The following is a 15,467-nucleotide window of genomic DNA, read 5'->3' as shown; positions in this document are numbered from 1 at the left end:
AGTACTCGAAGTTCTAGCCAGAGCAATCAGACAGTGAAAGGAGGTCAAAGGGATACAAATCGGAAGGGAAATAATCAAAATATCACTATTTGCAGATGATATGATAGTGTACTTAAGTGACCCCATAAGTTCCACCACAGAACTACTTAATCTGATAAACAACTTCAGCAAAGTAGCTGGGTATAAAATTAAGTCAAACAAATCAGTAGCCTTCCTCTCCTCAAAAGATAAGCAGGCTGAGAAAGAAATTAAGGGAATTACACCCTTCACAATAGTCACAAATAATATAAAATATCGCGGTGTGACTTTAACCAAGCAAGTGAAAGATCTGTATGACAAGAACTCCAAGTTTCTGAAGAAAGCAATTGAGGAAGATCTCAGAGGATGGAAAGATCTTCCATGCTCATGGATTGGCAGGATTATTATAGTAAAGATGGCCATTTTGCCAAAAGCAGGCTACAGATTCAATGCAATCCCCATCAAAATTCCTACTCAATTCTTTATAGAGATAGAAGGAGCAATTTGCAAATTCATTTGGAATAACAAAAAAACAAAACAAAACAGGATAGCGAAAACTATACTCAACAATAAAAGAACTTCTTGGGGAATCACCATCCCTGACCTCAAGCAGTATTAAAGAGTAATAGTCATAAAAACTGTATGATATTGGTTCAGAGACAGGCAGATAGATCAGTGGAACAGAATTAAAGACCCAGAAATGAACCCACACGCCTGTGGTCACTTGATCTTTCACAAAGGTGCTAAAACTATCCAATGGAAGAAAGTTAGCATTTTCAACAAATGGTGCTGGTTCAACTGGAGATCGGCATATAAAAGAATGCAAATCGATCCATTCTTATCACTCTGTACAAAGCTTAAGTCCAAGTGGATCTAGGACCTCCACATCAAACCAGGTATAGTCAAACTAATAGAAGAAGTGGGGAAGAGTCTCGAACACATAGGCATTGGGGAAAATTTCCTGAACAAAACACCAATGGCTCATGCTCTACGATCAAGAATCAACAAATGGGACCTTATAAAACTACAAAGCTTCTCTAAGACAAAAGACACTGTTATTAGGACAAAACGGCAACCAACAGATTGGGAAAAGATCTTTACCAATCCTACATCCAATACAGGGCTAATATCCAAAATATACAAAGAACTCAAGAAGTTAGACTCCAGAGAGCCAAATAACCCTTTTAAAAATGGAATACAGAGCTAAACAAAGAATTCTGAGCTGAGAAATATCAAATGGCTGACAAGTATCTAAAGAAATGTTCAACATACTTAGTCATCAGGGAAATACAAATCAAAACAACCCTGAGATCCCACCTCACACCAGTCAGAATGGCTAAGATCAAAAACTCAGGTGACAGCAGTTGCTGGCAAGGATGTGGAGAAAGGAACACTCCTCCATTGTTGGTGGGATTGCAGACTGGTAAAACCACTCAGGAAATCAGTCTCGAGGTTCCCCCAGAAATTGGACATTCCACTACCTTAGGACCCATCTATACCTCTCTTGGGCATATACCCAAAAGATGCTCCAACATAGAACAAAGACACATTCTCCACTATGTTCATGGCAGCCTTATTTATAGTAGCCAGAAGCTGGAAAGAACCCAGATGCCCTTCAACAGAGGAATGAATTAAAAAATGTGGTACAGCTACACAATGGCGTACTACTCAGCTATCAAAAACAATGACTTCATGAAATTCATAGGCAAATGGAATGAACTGCAAAATATCATCCTGAGTAAGGTAACTCAATCACAGAAAAACATACTTGGTATGTACTCATTGATAAGTGGATATTAGCCAAAAAGCTCTAATTACCGAAGATGCAATCCATAGACCGCAAGAAGCTCAAGAAGAAGGATGACCAAAATGTGGATGTTCCCACTCCTTCTTAAAAGGGGAAAAATATTCATAAGAGGGGATATGGAAGCAAAGTTTAGAGCTGCATCTCAAGGAATTGCCCTTCAGAGCCTGCCTCACATGTGGACCATATATATATACAACCACCAAAACTAGATAAGATTGATGAAGCTAAAAAATTCATGCTGAAAGGGACCGGATGTAGATCTCTCCTGAGAGACACATCCAGAGCATGTCCAATACAGTGGTTAATGCTGGCAGCAAACCACTGAACTGAGAACAGGACCCCCTTGGGGGGAATTAGAAGTATTGAAAGAGTTGAAGGAGCTTGCAACCCCATGAAAAGAACAATGCCAACCAACCAGAGGTTCCAGGGACTAAACCACTACTGAAAGACTATACATGGACTGACCCAGGGCTCCAACTGCATATGTAGCAGAGAATAGCTTTGTTGGGGCACCAGTGGAAGGGAAAGCCCTTGGTCCTGCCAAGATTCAACCCCCAGTGCAGGGAAATATGGGAGAGGTAAGTAAGGGTGATGTATAGGGGGAATACCCATGTGGGGAGGGGGAGAGGAGGGAATGGGGGCTTATGGACAGGAAACCGGGAAGGGGAATAACATTTGAAATATAAGTAAAGAAATATATCTAATAAAAAATTTAAAAAAAAAGAATGAAGATGCCTGTTTCTTCTGATAGTGTTCATAGCACCATCCAGCTCTATGAAAGCTGGCCAGTAAGGGATGAAGCTTCCAGGTCAGTAACGGGTATCACCATCAAGTACTAGAGAGTAGCCGAGAGCAATGGCAATGCCTGTAATGATTGCTTAGCTCGAAGGAAATGTGTGTATGGTAGTCCCTCAAGGCTTAGGGATCATTATGGAAGAAAACTAGCAGTGGTAAAATGACTACAAGGAGACATTATCTTTTAAACAGAGCAGGGAATCTGCACATATGAATTCACAGTGGTTATAACAACATGCCTAAAACCTGTGCAGGCCCAAACCAGATCACATTCCAGCATGCACACAATCCCAACCCGGCTGTGAAGCTATGGGCAGTTGTTAGTTGCTAGAAGAGGGAGAGTGAGTTTCTCTAAGAGCATAGCTCTTAGGAAGTTGGCCACACTTCACTGGAAGATCACACATTCACGAATATTTAGGCAGCAGAAACTGGTATTGAAGATTTTAAAAAGCAGAGATAAAGTTGAGTGAGTAGGGAAGCATGTGATTAAGACACATATGAAACTCTCAAAAAAAAAAAAAAAAAAACCAAACCCATAATAATTTCCTTGGCTTCATAGCCGTTTAATTTTATGATATTCCATTATCAGTTTTGGTATTATTGTCTGAGTACCTTTTTCTCTGAGGTATTTTTTCTCTTGCAATTTCAATATTTTTTATTCTGTATATAAAATATTGTGACTATACTATGACATCTATATTCTTGTTTGTGTTTGTTCTAAATGTTGTTTCTATCTAGATAGCCATTTCCCCCTATGTCTAACTATATTTCTGCTATGAGTTTACAAAAAAGTATTTCTATGCTGTTAGTATGAAATTCTGTTATGCCAATTATTTGTAGATTTTATCTTTTCACAGTGTCTCATGGATCTTGAATAGACAGGTTTTATTGTGTGTGTGTGTGTGTGTGTGTGTGTGTGTGTGTGTGTGTGTGTGTGTTTATGGCTGCATGTACCCCGTGTATTTTTGTAAGTGTGGGTGCATGTGCTACAGCAGACCTGTAGAGATGTCAGACGAAAACTTGTGGAGTCAGTTCTCTCCTACTATGTAGGAGATTGAATTTAGGACTAAAGGCGTGGTAGCAAATGCATTTAATCACTGCTCTGTCTCTTTAGCCCTTAGTCACATTTTGGTTAATAGTTTGATAGTGTTTCATTTTAAACTCTATTCCCTGCCCCATGATTAGAAAAAAGAATGCTGACAGTCTGCTCCCACAGTTTCTGCAGCGAAAAACCTGGTATCAAATGCTTACTCTCATACATAACTGCTTTTCAGTTAGTCTCATAAGCTAAGCATATGATTTTAAAAGAAAGTGGCCCATGGCTGGTCCATCCCAGTCACAACTTGGTCTTAGACATCAGCCATGATTTTGAGGGTGGACCAGCTTGAAAAGACCCATGTAGGGCAGGAGATAGCAAGGGTGGTCTACAGGGTATTGGTAACTTTATAGCTTCTAGAGGCCCCATCACCTGACTGCTGCCCCTCAGGAGTCATTTTTGCCATCAGACTAGCTGAGGCCTCTTCGTGTCTTTCTTCATAATCCTCCATGGTTTCAGCTGAGGACCAGAAGTCCTGAAGATAGGCTGTTGTTGTAAAAATATAAAAAATAAAAACAAGTAAGATTGTCTTTTATCCCCACTAGGTCCGGCACTGTTGTGCCCCAAGATATCTGCTAGATATCTCTGTGGAAACATCCTAACTCCGCGGCGGCCCAGGTCCTGCTGCTGCACACTTTCCTATACTCAAACTGTCACATAAAAGAACACACAACACAATAACCCAATTGGTAAGATATAATTGCCCACCTAAACATACAAAGCCAAGTACCATCCATCCCTTAAAAACATTCTTAACAACCTGTAAAGGTACAGCATGGAATCTTAACATCACCCGCCATATTGTCCTGCCATGTCTTCTCTCTCTCTCTCCCTCCTGTCTCTTCCTCCTTTCTGTTCCAGTCTCCTCCTCTTCCTTCAAACTTCTCTCCCACCCATCCTTCCTTCTCCTCCAATGACAGGCCTCCTTCTATCCTGTACCTGCTCCTCACCTGTATTTTACAGATTCAATGGGGAGAAGGTTCTGGTGAAGTCACCTGAGTCGAGTATGTGACTAGGCAGCTGCTCTTGGGGCAGTGGAATTAGCATCAAAATACAGATAATTCCAGGGCAAACCACAACAATGAGCTGCTTAGGAGGTGCCCACACAGGCTTCACATGCATTCCCTAGCTCCCAAATGGTTCTTCAGATTCAAGCACAACATACAAACTTATCCATACATCAGCCAGCAAAATGGATCATAGATGACCAGGGTTTGCACATGTGCAGGTGTGTAGTGACTTGGCCATACACATTGCTTTGATTCACCAGACTTGAGCATCAGATCTGAACCATCTGGGCAGGCTCAAAAAAGATCCTACAAAGCTCTAATGGGGAATTTTGTACTTGAAGTCCCAGACCATGTCCTGAAAACAGTGTTCTGGTATTAAGGTATGAAGCTTTCATTGTCTAAGTTGTTGAGACAAAGGTTAGAGCTTCGGTGAAGATATCCTTAGGCTCTTCAGAGAAACCTTTGTTTTAAAATTAGCATCAGATTCTTTTATTTTTCAGATTGGCAATTTGATGCCATATTCTTCTTTAATTGCTTAGTTCTCTGTGTCAGTCTTTTCTTTGTCATCTCAGAGATGACATTCGAGCATTACCTTTGGAGAGAGAAAGGGAACCAAATATACCACCTATATAGACCAGATGTACACGATGCATCGTTCATGTGTTCCTGAGGAATTAACAATCTTGCTTTGCTAGGTCATTCCAAAAACAGCTTCTCTGTTTTGTATTTGGGTAGAAGTTGTAAAACATTTTCTGGTTCCTATTGGAACCACAGCTGTGGACTGAGTCACCAGAATTGGCTACCGAGATCAAAATCTTAAAGTCCTAGATAAGCAGGACAATCCCAAAGTCATGGGACCCATCATTTTTATGACCCCCTTAATAATTTAATAGTTTAGTGACATTTCATATGTTTTATTGTTATGTGGCTATCAAGACAACCTATCCTAAAAAGTGAAATATTGTACCTATTAAATAATACTTTCCTATTATCTCCTTACCCTAGCCTCACTCCATTGTCTATATAAGATCGGTCACTCCAGAATTCAAATGGAACTGTTCCATGTTTGTCTTTTTTAAAAAGATTTATTTATTTACTTTATGTATGTGAGTACACTTTCACTGTCTTCAGACACACCAGAACAGGGCATAGATCCCATTACAGATGGGTGTGAGCCACCATGTGGTTGCTGGGATTTGAACTCAGAACCTCTGGAAGAGCAGTCAGTGCTCTTAACCACTGAGCCATCTCTCCAGCTCCCTGAATCAGTTTCTTGAGTCTAGAATCACAGGCCTGATCTGGTATACATGATAATTGGGGCTTTTGTTTGTTTGTTTGTTTTTCAAAGATTTATCTATTTATTATATATGAGTATACTGTACCTGTCTTCAGACACACCAGAAGAGGGCATAGATCCCATTACGGATGGTTGTGAGCCACCATGTCATTGCAGGGAGTTGAACTCAGGACCTCTGGAAGAGTAGCCGGCAGTCTTAACTGCTGAGCCATCTCTCCAGCCTCAGAATTTGTCTTTTGTTATTGCTGCTTTATTTCACTTAGAATAATGCCAAGACTTGTTCATGTTATAGCATGTTTCAGAATCTCTTCCTTGTTTAAGCAGTGTTTGAAAACATGCCCCTCCCCCTAATGTGGATAGGCACTCATATGACTCACAGACATGTATGTAGACAAAACACTACACATAGATAGAGATTAATAAAGAAAAGGGAATTGGGCTGATTGTCTTGGATAGCTAAGTAAAAATACAAGTGCCTTTAGTCACATTATTGTATTTATTATCAATTTTTTTCCCTTAGTGGACAAGAAGCCTAAGAAATAAAGTCATCTGTCTAGACCACAAAACCACAAAAGCTGCCCATGGGTGTCCTCCTAAAGCATTACCAAAAAGGTAAGCTAGGTATTTATGTGTGACTTAGAATGGGTTTATACAACGAATAAACAGTGTGACCAGGAATGATTATTTGGTGCTGTTTGGTCTCAGTTAACATGTTCAAAATAGAAGGGTTTGAACTCAATGTCCTCTACGATTCCTTCTAAGCTTTAACTTTTTGTGATTATAAATTGTCTTTACTAATTGTTTTTGTGCATTTCGTACATCTTGATAAGCTTTGTCTGACAATGTAAGATTTATAGACTGATATTACTTCTTGATTCATATTTGTCATTAGTGGCTTAAAGGTACATAATTCAGCAACTCTTACTTGATATAATCATAGTATCAAAAATTATGGATATAGTAAACTCAGTATCTGGACATTCAATTTTTTTCAGAAGAAATTTAGGAAATACCAGGGTTGGACATCAGTCTATGGTTAGAAAGTTATTATTTATTAGAGTTTAGTATTTACTCTTTAAACAGGATGAATGATGAACAGTAACAATGAAGTAAAAATTATTAGATCATACACACTTAGAAGACTAATTACATTTCCTCATAGAATACTTTTGTAAGCTACTGATGAAGGAAACTATAATATATTGCTGGCATCATAGTTTGTGAACCTGTTGATAGTCTTTTATAGTATAAATAAATTGCAAATAAAAACAGTATAAACCAGGGTATGCAGTGCAGACATGCTTGGAAGGTTGAGGCACAAGGATGCAAGCTTAGGGCCAGCCTGGACTACAGCATGAGTTCAAGGGCATCATGGTCAACTTAGATTCTGTCTCACAATTAAAAAGGTAAAATGCACTGGGACATAGCTCAGTGGTAGAGCACTAGCCTAGCCTGTGTGAGACCCTGGCTCAGTTCCTAGTATCAGAGGGTATTGGGAGATGCAGGCCTGATAGACACAGTGATGATGCCAATCTTTGGAGCAGTCACGAATTCGGTGGATTTGGTGACTCAAAGATTATTAAGATCATAAACATTATATATATTTTTTTCTTTCCTTTTTTCAGAGCTGGGGACCGAACCCAGGGCCTTGCGCTTGCTAGGCAAGTGCTCTACCACGAGCTAAATCCCCAACCCATAAATATTATATTTGAGAAATCCTTTCGTTAGTTGAAAAGTCAATCCAGACTTACTGAAAGGTTTACATAATAAGGCTTGCCATTTTATGGTAGCAAGACACTAGAAACCTTACATAGTTTAAGGGTTATCTCCCTGAAACAATACTTATAGTATTGTGGGCAAAGGTCCTTTGAGGAGATCAGTGAAAAACTGTTGTAGTACTTCATGACTTTAATACTCCATTTTGTTTTCTTGGTATCATCTGTATTATCTCTCATTTTGTTTTCTGCAGAATTATTATGATAAAAAGTTGGGCTTTGAGTTTATGACAGCTGACTAATGGTATTGAGGTGTGTTATCAGTATTTGCACTATAGTGGCCACTTTATGCTCTCTTCATAATAGTGTTAAAGGAATTCAAGGCCCATACCTAAACATAGTAAGAGCAATACCGCAAACCAGTAGTCAATATCAAACAGAAACTTGAAACTAAAATCAGGGACTAGAAAAGGCTGCCCACTCTCTCCCTACTTACTCAGTATAGATCTTGAAGTCCTAGCCAGAGCAATCAGACAACAAAAGGAGGTCAAAGAAATACAAATTGGAAAGGAAGAAGTCAAAATAACACTATTTGCAGATGATATGATAGTATACTTAAGTGACTCCAAAAGTTCCACCAGAGAACTACTAAACCTGATAAACAACTTCAGCAAAGTGACTGGATATAAAATTAAGTCAAACAAATCAGTAGCCTTCCTCTACTCAAAGGATAAACAGGCTGAGAAAGAAATTAAGGAAATGACACCCTTCACAATAGTCACAAATAACATAAAATATCTCAGTGTGACTTTAACCAAGCAAGTGAAAGATCTGTATGACAAGAACTTCAAGTCTCTGAAGAAAGAAATTGAGGAAGATCTTAGAAGATGGAAAGATCTTCCATGCTCATGGATTGGCAGGATTAATATAATAAAGATGGCCATTTTGCCAAAAGCAGTCTACAGATACAGTGTAATTCCCATCAAAATTCCAACTTCATAGAGTTAGAAAGAGCAATTTGCAAATTCATTTGGAATAACAAAAACCCCAGGATAGCAAAAACTACCCTCAACAATAAAAGGACTTCTGGGGGAATCACTATCCCTGAACTCAAGCAGTATTACAGAAACAATAGTGATAAAAACTGTATGGTATTGGTACAGAGACAGGCAGGTAGATCAATGGAATAGAATTACAGATACAGAAATGAACCCACACAACTATGGTCATTTGATCTTTGACAAAGGAGCTAAAACCATCCAGTGGAAATAAATGGTGCTGCTTTAATTGGAGGTCAGCATGTAGAAGAATGCAAATTGACCCATTCTTTTTTTTTTTTTTTTCCGGAACTGAGGACCGAACCCAGGGCCTTGTGCTTGCTAGCCAAGCGCTCTACCACTGAGCTAAATCCCCAACCCCAAATTGGCCCATTCTTATTGCCCTGTACAAAGCTTAAGTCTAAGTGGATCAAGGTCCTCCACATCAAACCAGATACACTCAAACTAATAGAAGAAAAAGTGGGAAGAGCCTCAAACACATGGTCACTGGGGAAAAAATTCCTGAACAAAACACCAATGGCTTATGCTCTAACATCAAGAATCAACAAATGGGACCTCATAAAACTGCAAAGCTTCTGTAAGGCAAAGGACACTGTCATTAGGGCAAAATGACAACCAATAGATTGGGAAAAGATCTTTACCAATCGTATATCTGATAGAGGGCTAATATCCAAAATATACAAAGAACTCAATAAGTTAGACTCCAGAGAGCCAAATAACCCTTTTAAAAATGGAGTACAGAGCTAAACAAAGAATTCTTAGCTGAGGAATATCAAATGGCTGACGAGTAAAGAAATGTTCAACATCTTTAGTCATACGGGAAATGCAAATCAAAACAACCCCGAGATTTCACCTCACACCAGTGAGAATGGCTAAGAACAAAAACTCAGGTGACAGCAAATGCTGGCGAGGATGTGGAGAAAGAGGAACACTCCTCCATTGTTGGTGGGATTGTGAGCTGGTACAACCACTCTGGAAATCAGTCTGGACGTTTCTCAGAAAATTGGACATTGAACTACCTGAGGACCCAGCTATACCTCTCCTGGACATATACCCAACAGGTGCTCCAACATACAACAAGGGCACATGTTCCACTATGTTCATAGCAGCCTTATTTATAATAGCCAGAAGCCAGAAAGACCCCAGATGCTCTTAAGCAGAGGAATGGATACAGAAAATATAGTACATCTACACAATGGAGTACTACTCAGCTATCAAAAACAGTGACTTTATGAAATTCATAGGCAAATGGATAGAACTAGAAAATATCATACTGAGTGAGATAACCCAATCACAAAAGAACACAGATGATATGCACTCACTGATAATTGGATATTAGCCCAAAAGTTCAAAGTATCCAAGATATAATCCACAAACCACATGAAGCTCAAAGAGATGGATGACCAAAGTACAAATGTTTCACTCCTTCTTAAAAGGAAGAACAAAAATATTCATAGGAGGAGATATGGAGGCAAAGTTTGAAGCAGAGACTGAAGGAATGGCCGTTTGGAGCCTGCCCCACCTGGGGATCCAGCCCATATATATAAACAGCCATCAAAACTAGACAATATAAAGCCACGAAGTGTATGCTGAGAGGAGCCTGATGGAACAGTCTCCTGAGAGGCTCTGCCAGAGCATTACAAATACAGAAGTGAATGCTAGTAGCAAACCATTGAACTGAGAACGGGTTCCCCATTGGAAGAGTTAGAGAAAGGATTGAAGGAACTGAAGGGGTTGCAACCCCATAAGAACAACAGTACCAACCAACCAGAGCTCCTAGGGACTAAACCACAATTCAAAGACTTCACATAGACCAACCCATGGCTCCAGCTGAATATGAAGCAGAGGATGGCCTTGTTGGACACTAATGGGAGGAGAAACCCTTGTTCCTGCCAAGGCTGGACCCCAAACCCCCCCAGTGTAGGGGTATATCAGGGCGGGGAGGCAGGAAGGGGGTGTGGTTGGGAGGGGGAACACCCTTATAGAAGGGTAGAGGAGGATTGGATTGGGCGCTTATGGACAGGGAAACTGGTAAAGGGAATAACATTTGAAATGTAAATAAAAAATATCCAATAAAAAATAAAAAAAGGGCTGGAGAGATGGCTCAGCGGTTAAGAGCACTGATTGCTCTTCCGGAGGTCTTGAGTTCAAATCCCAGCAATCACATGGTGGCTCACAACCATCTGTAATAAGATCTGATGCCCTCTTCTGGTGTGTCTGAAGACAGCTACAGTGTACTTATATATAATACATAAATACATCTTTAAAAAAAATAGTGTTAAAGGGTAGAAGTACATCAAAATTCAACACCAGTCAATGTCAAGATAACATCACAATTATGGAAAAACTTTATTTTTAGCACATAAATTACATCATCAACAGTGAATTGTTTAAATGATTGGTAAGCTGATATAGACAGTATTATAATCAGTTTATATTCTGTTCAGCCAGCCACCTTTGGGATAATGTAATTTGATTTTGACCAAATTTTGAAGTCTAGAGGACTTTGTATTACTTCAAATTTTCTATCTGAAGTAGACTTTATTTTTTTTAATATCTATAGTATCTTTAAATTCACAAAATTAAACTTCTCATAAAATGTGTCAATTTAGGGGACACTGGTTGACTATATAAAGATAATTAAAAATATTTAATGTAGAGAGGATTTGAGTTAATTCTTACGGACTTAAGCTGGGAAGGATCACCATGTCTGTACTTTAAATTATATATATATATATATTTTAAATTTTACTGAAGATTCTCAAGTGCTTCATTTTCAACATTTTTCTAAATCTTATATTACACGAAGGTAGATAAAATGCTTGTTTGTAGTTTCTTTTGTATAGCAGCGAACAAATGCTTGAAAAAGAAACAGTTTAAAGGGAGGAATTATTTATTTTGGTTCACAGTTTCAAAGGTTTCAACCTAGTCCTTGATTCCTGTGGGCTAGGAATGACCAGGCCCAGGGAGTGGCACTATTAGGAGGTGTGGCCTTGTTGGAGTAGGTGTGGCCTTGGAGAAAGTGTGTCACTGTGGGGTTGGGCAAAGAGGGCTTCTTCCTAGCAGTCTGATCGTCTTCTCCCAAATGTCTTCAGATCAAAATGTAGAACTCTTGGCTTCTTCTCCAGCACCATGTCTGCCTAGATGCCGCTGTGCTTCCTGTCATGATGATAATGAACTGAGCCTTTGAACCTGTAAGCTATCCCCATTAGATGACCGTTATAAGAGTTGCCTTGGTCATGGTGTGTGCTCTCAGCAGTGGAAACCCTACCTAAGGCAGTCCCTTGATTCTGCATTTGTGGTAAGGCAGACCATCATAGTGATATGAAATGTGGCAGAGAAGATCAGCAGCAAGAAGGCAAAGAAAAACCCTCCTAGGACACACACTCAGTGCCTGCTTCCTCCTGCGGTTCTCCCATCTCAGAATAGCTTATTCAGAATTCAAATCCATCAGTGCAACAAACTGTTCATTAGCTTAGCGTTCTTATGATCTGCTCTCTCTGGAAAGCCCTCCCAAGTGTGCCCAGGTTTGTCTTACTAATTATCCTAGGCCCCCTTTGAACCTAATCCACCTGAGGATCAAAATTCACCATTGCAAGTCCATTCCTTGCCGATTTGATACCTAACAACATCTCTTTAAATCATAACGTTCTACCCCTGCCACCAATGGCTTATGTCCATCTCTTTGATTTCCCACAGTAGTAAAAGTGTCAGCATTGTTCAGAAGTCTGAATTCAAAGTTTTTCTGACTCAGACCAACTTGTGTTAAAGCGAACCAAGTTGGGCTGGAGAGAGGGCTCAGTGGTTAGAGCACTGACTGCTCTAGAGATTCTGAGTTCAAATCCCAGCAACCACATGGTGTCTCACAACCATCTGTAATGAGATCTGATGCTCTCTTCTGGTGTGTCTGAAGACAGCTACAGTGTACTCATATACATAAAATAAATAATATTAAAAAAATCAAACCAAGTTATATACTTCAAAGATGCGCAAGGGCAGAACTGAAAACCAGACTCAATCCCTAGTGAGTTGAATATAGTTTATAAAATAGTTACCGTGGGTATAGATCCTCTGTGAGAATACAGTAATCATAAACTAAAAAACAGTCACTTCTTAGTGCCAGTCACTTTAGAAAGTATAGGGACACTAGTAGCTCTTTGTTTTCATATATATATTAGTTACTGTATGAGTAGAAAAGAAAGAAAGAAACAAAACCAGGGTTTTGGGTTGGTAAAAGTGTAGGAAGAAATCGCAAGTAGAAGGGAATAATAGGAACCCAAAACGGGGAAGGGAAGATGCAGGAGCGATCGTCTAAGGGTAGACTGAGATGAGGAAGGTAAAAATGTGCAGCTACATACTGTACAGCAGGCCTGTCTTTAGGAGGCTGAGACACAGACCTCAAATCCAGGCCAGCCCATGCCCTTTGGGAGAGGTAAATGATACAAAAAGTATAAATAGGAAAGAAACAAACAAAAACTAAAACAGTGATGCAAAATAAGAACAGAGCATGGCCAACCTGGCCTGCTAAATTGATTTTGGTCATTTAAATAGTAGGGAAACTCAGAGAGGAGAGAGGTGGGGGAAAGGATCTGAAAAGTATATGCTAGGCTCAGACTGCAGTTTCTTGGCTATTGGCCTGACTCTCAGAATCCTGTCTCACCCCAAGGAGTCCTTCAGTTCTCACCTCTCACCTCTCCCTTAGAGATAGATTACACATGGGTGGTATTGTACAGGCAGAGTCTTAGGTACTGGTCACACTTCTGGGCAGTCTTTCGGGAGATTGGTTGCAAATGCCTGCGCTGTTGCTGTGTGAACCTTTTTACTGTCCAGAATAGTGCTTAGAGCCCATGGGAAACTTCTCTTTCAGAATTTGGCTCCCACCAGGTTTTCAGTTCTTGAAATACTACAGTTGTGAGTCAAGGTTTGTTCACCTCAGTCTAGCAGTATTCTGGCCAGGTTTCTACCTATAGCCCAGCAACACGTGTTGTGTGTTTCCTGAGAGTACGTTGTGGATGGCTTTAGACTACCGAGATCATGCAAACAAGAGTCTTGTGAAATGATATCTCATTGTCCTTCTTGCAAGTGGAGAGTGCTGATCACTGAGTACCAAGTGCTGAGAAGAGAGGTTTTTTCCTAACATCTATTGCTGCCATCCTGCCTTTTATTCAACTCTTTAGAATTTCTGTTTCTAGGGACAGGGGTACTAACTCAGTTGGCATAGTACTTTCGAGGGGGCCTGATGTCAATCCCAGAGCCCAGAAATGGGTAAAGTGTGTTGTATTTGTAATCCTAGGACTGTTCAAAAAGAGACAGACCCCTCTCTGGGGCTCACTGGATAACCAGTTTACTTTACCTGTCAAGGTCTAGGCTAGTGAGGGCCTTTGTCTCAGAAAAAGGTAGAAAAAGGAGAACAACAGGTGTGCATGTTCCCCATCCCCAACATATGTGCAAAGAATGTCTGTTGACATTTTGAATTGGTTGGCTTTTCTTGTTTCTTGTGTTTCTATATGGGAATCTGTTGGTTTGGGTATCTCTTTCAATTTTATTTGGGGATCTTATTAGCCTTTTGAAGGCTCAACTCTCTGTACCACTGTGAAAAGAAAACATACTGCTCTAATAACAGCAACAACAACAACAGTAACTCTTACAGAAGATACAGAAAATGTCCTTAAAATCCATTAAAGCCCTCTCCTATATCATGAGTGACAGTAAATTGAAAATGGAAGCTCTACAGTAGAATGTACTATGAAGTTAAAGATGACTTAAAGCAGGGAGACAATGAGTGAGATCAGAGGAGGCAGAGAAAGGGAAAAACAAACAAGGTGAAGGAAAGGAACAAGAAGTTGAGAAGAATATTTTGAGGGTAAGAAAAAAACAAAATTAGCAAAAATAAAAATGCAAGAGTTTCTTAAGGAAAAAGTTAAAACAATGAGACAAATGTAAGAAGGGGAATAAAAGATAAACATAAAAGTATATAAAAGTAAATTCAAAATAGTTCTAAGATTGGGGGATTGAGAGGAGACAGAGGACAAGAAAGATAAGAAATTAGGAAAAGACAAAATAACTGCACAGTAGTGAAAACTTAAGTTAGATGTCTGTGTAAATGGGAATAGTAAAAGCAAAAAGTTTTGGAAAACTACTGCTAAAAAACTGCTGCTTGCTTTTTAGGTCCTAGACACTTCAGAGTTGTGTAACCTGAGGGTAGATAGGGTCAGTTGGACTCTTAATTCTTATCCTTCTGTAGTTTATGCTATTGCTAAACCTGTATTGGACAAGCATATGATGCCTTCCGAAAGTATCTTCACTTCTTTTATTACCAGGGGTCTCTACTGTGCAGGACTGTTAATCCTTTCCAGTCTGTGGTCTAGGCAGGTTCTTTACCCTTTAGGGATACTCTAGCTCATATTCCCTAGGACCACTGATGTTTAGTTGGAGGGTGTCTTCTTAGTATGTCAGGAATATAGGAAGCAATCACAACATTGAGCTCATTATAGGTAAAGAACCCACCATCGTGTCTTAGGGTTACTAGGTTACATTATAGGTTGCTATGGTGGAATACCATAACCAAAGCAACTTGGGGAGGAAAGGGCTCATTTGGTTTATGCTTCCATATTGTTGTTCATCATCAAAAGAAGTCAGAACAGGAACCCAGACAGCACAGGAAACTGGAG

General features: G+C 39.6%; 1 protein-coding gene and 1 pseudogene across 5 annotated transcripts in view; one reads left to right on the top strand and one right to left on the bottom strand.

Annotated features, from left to right (window-relative positions):
• Senp7 (SUMO specific peptidase 7) overlaps positions 1-15,467 on the top strand; it is a 160,413-nt gene that overhangs the window by 41,821 nt on the left and 103,125 nt on the right. For all 5 annotated transcript variants that reach the window (NM_001105888.2, XM_006248244.5, XM_006248248.5 and 2 more), the window contains one exon: positions 6,544-6,635. In NM_001105888.2, coding sequence (NP_001099358.1) covers positions 6,544-6,635 — 92 coding nt within the window. The remainder of the gene's footprint in view (positions 1-6,543; positions 6,636-15,467) is intronic.
• On the bottom strand, positions 4,045-5,591 carry Mrpl45-ps1 (mitochondrial ribosomal protein L45, pseudogene 1; annotated as a pseudogene).

Source organism: Rattus norvegicus, chromosome 11 (genome assembly GCF_036323735.1).
Source record: "Rattus norvegicus strain BN/NHsdMcwi chromosome 11, GRCr8, whole genome shotgun sequence".
Lineage (NCBI taxonomy): Eukaryota > Metazoa > Chordata > Mammalia > Rodentia > Muridae > Rattus > Rattus norvegicus.
The sequence above is the reverse complement of the archived record's forward strand: the minus strand, read 5'-3'. Positions and strand labels throughout refer to the sequence as shown.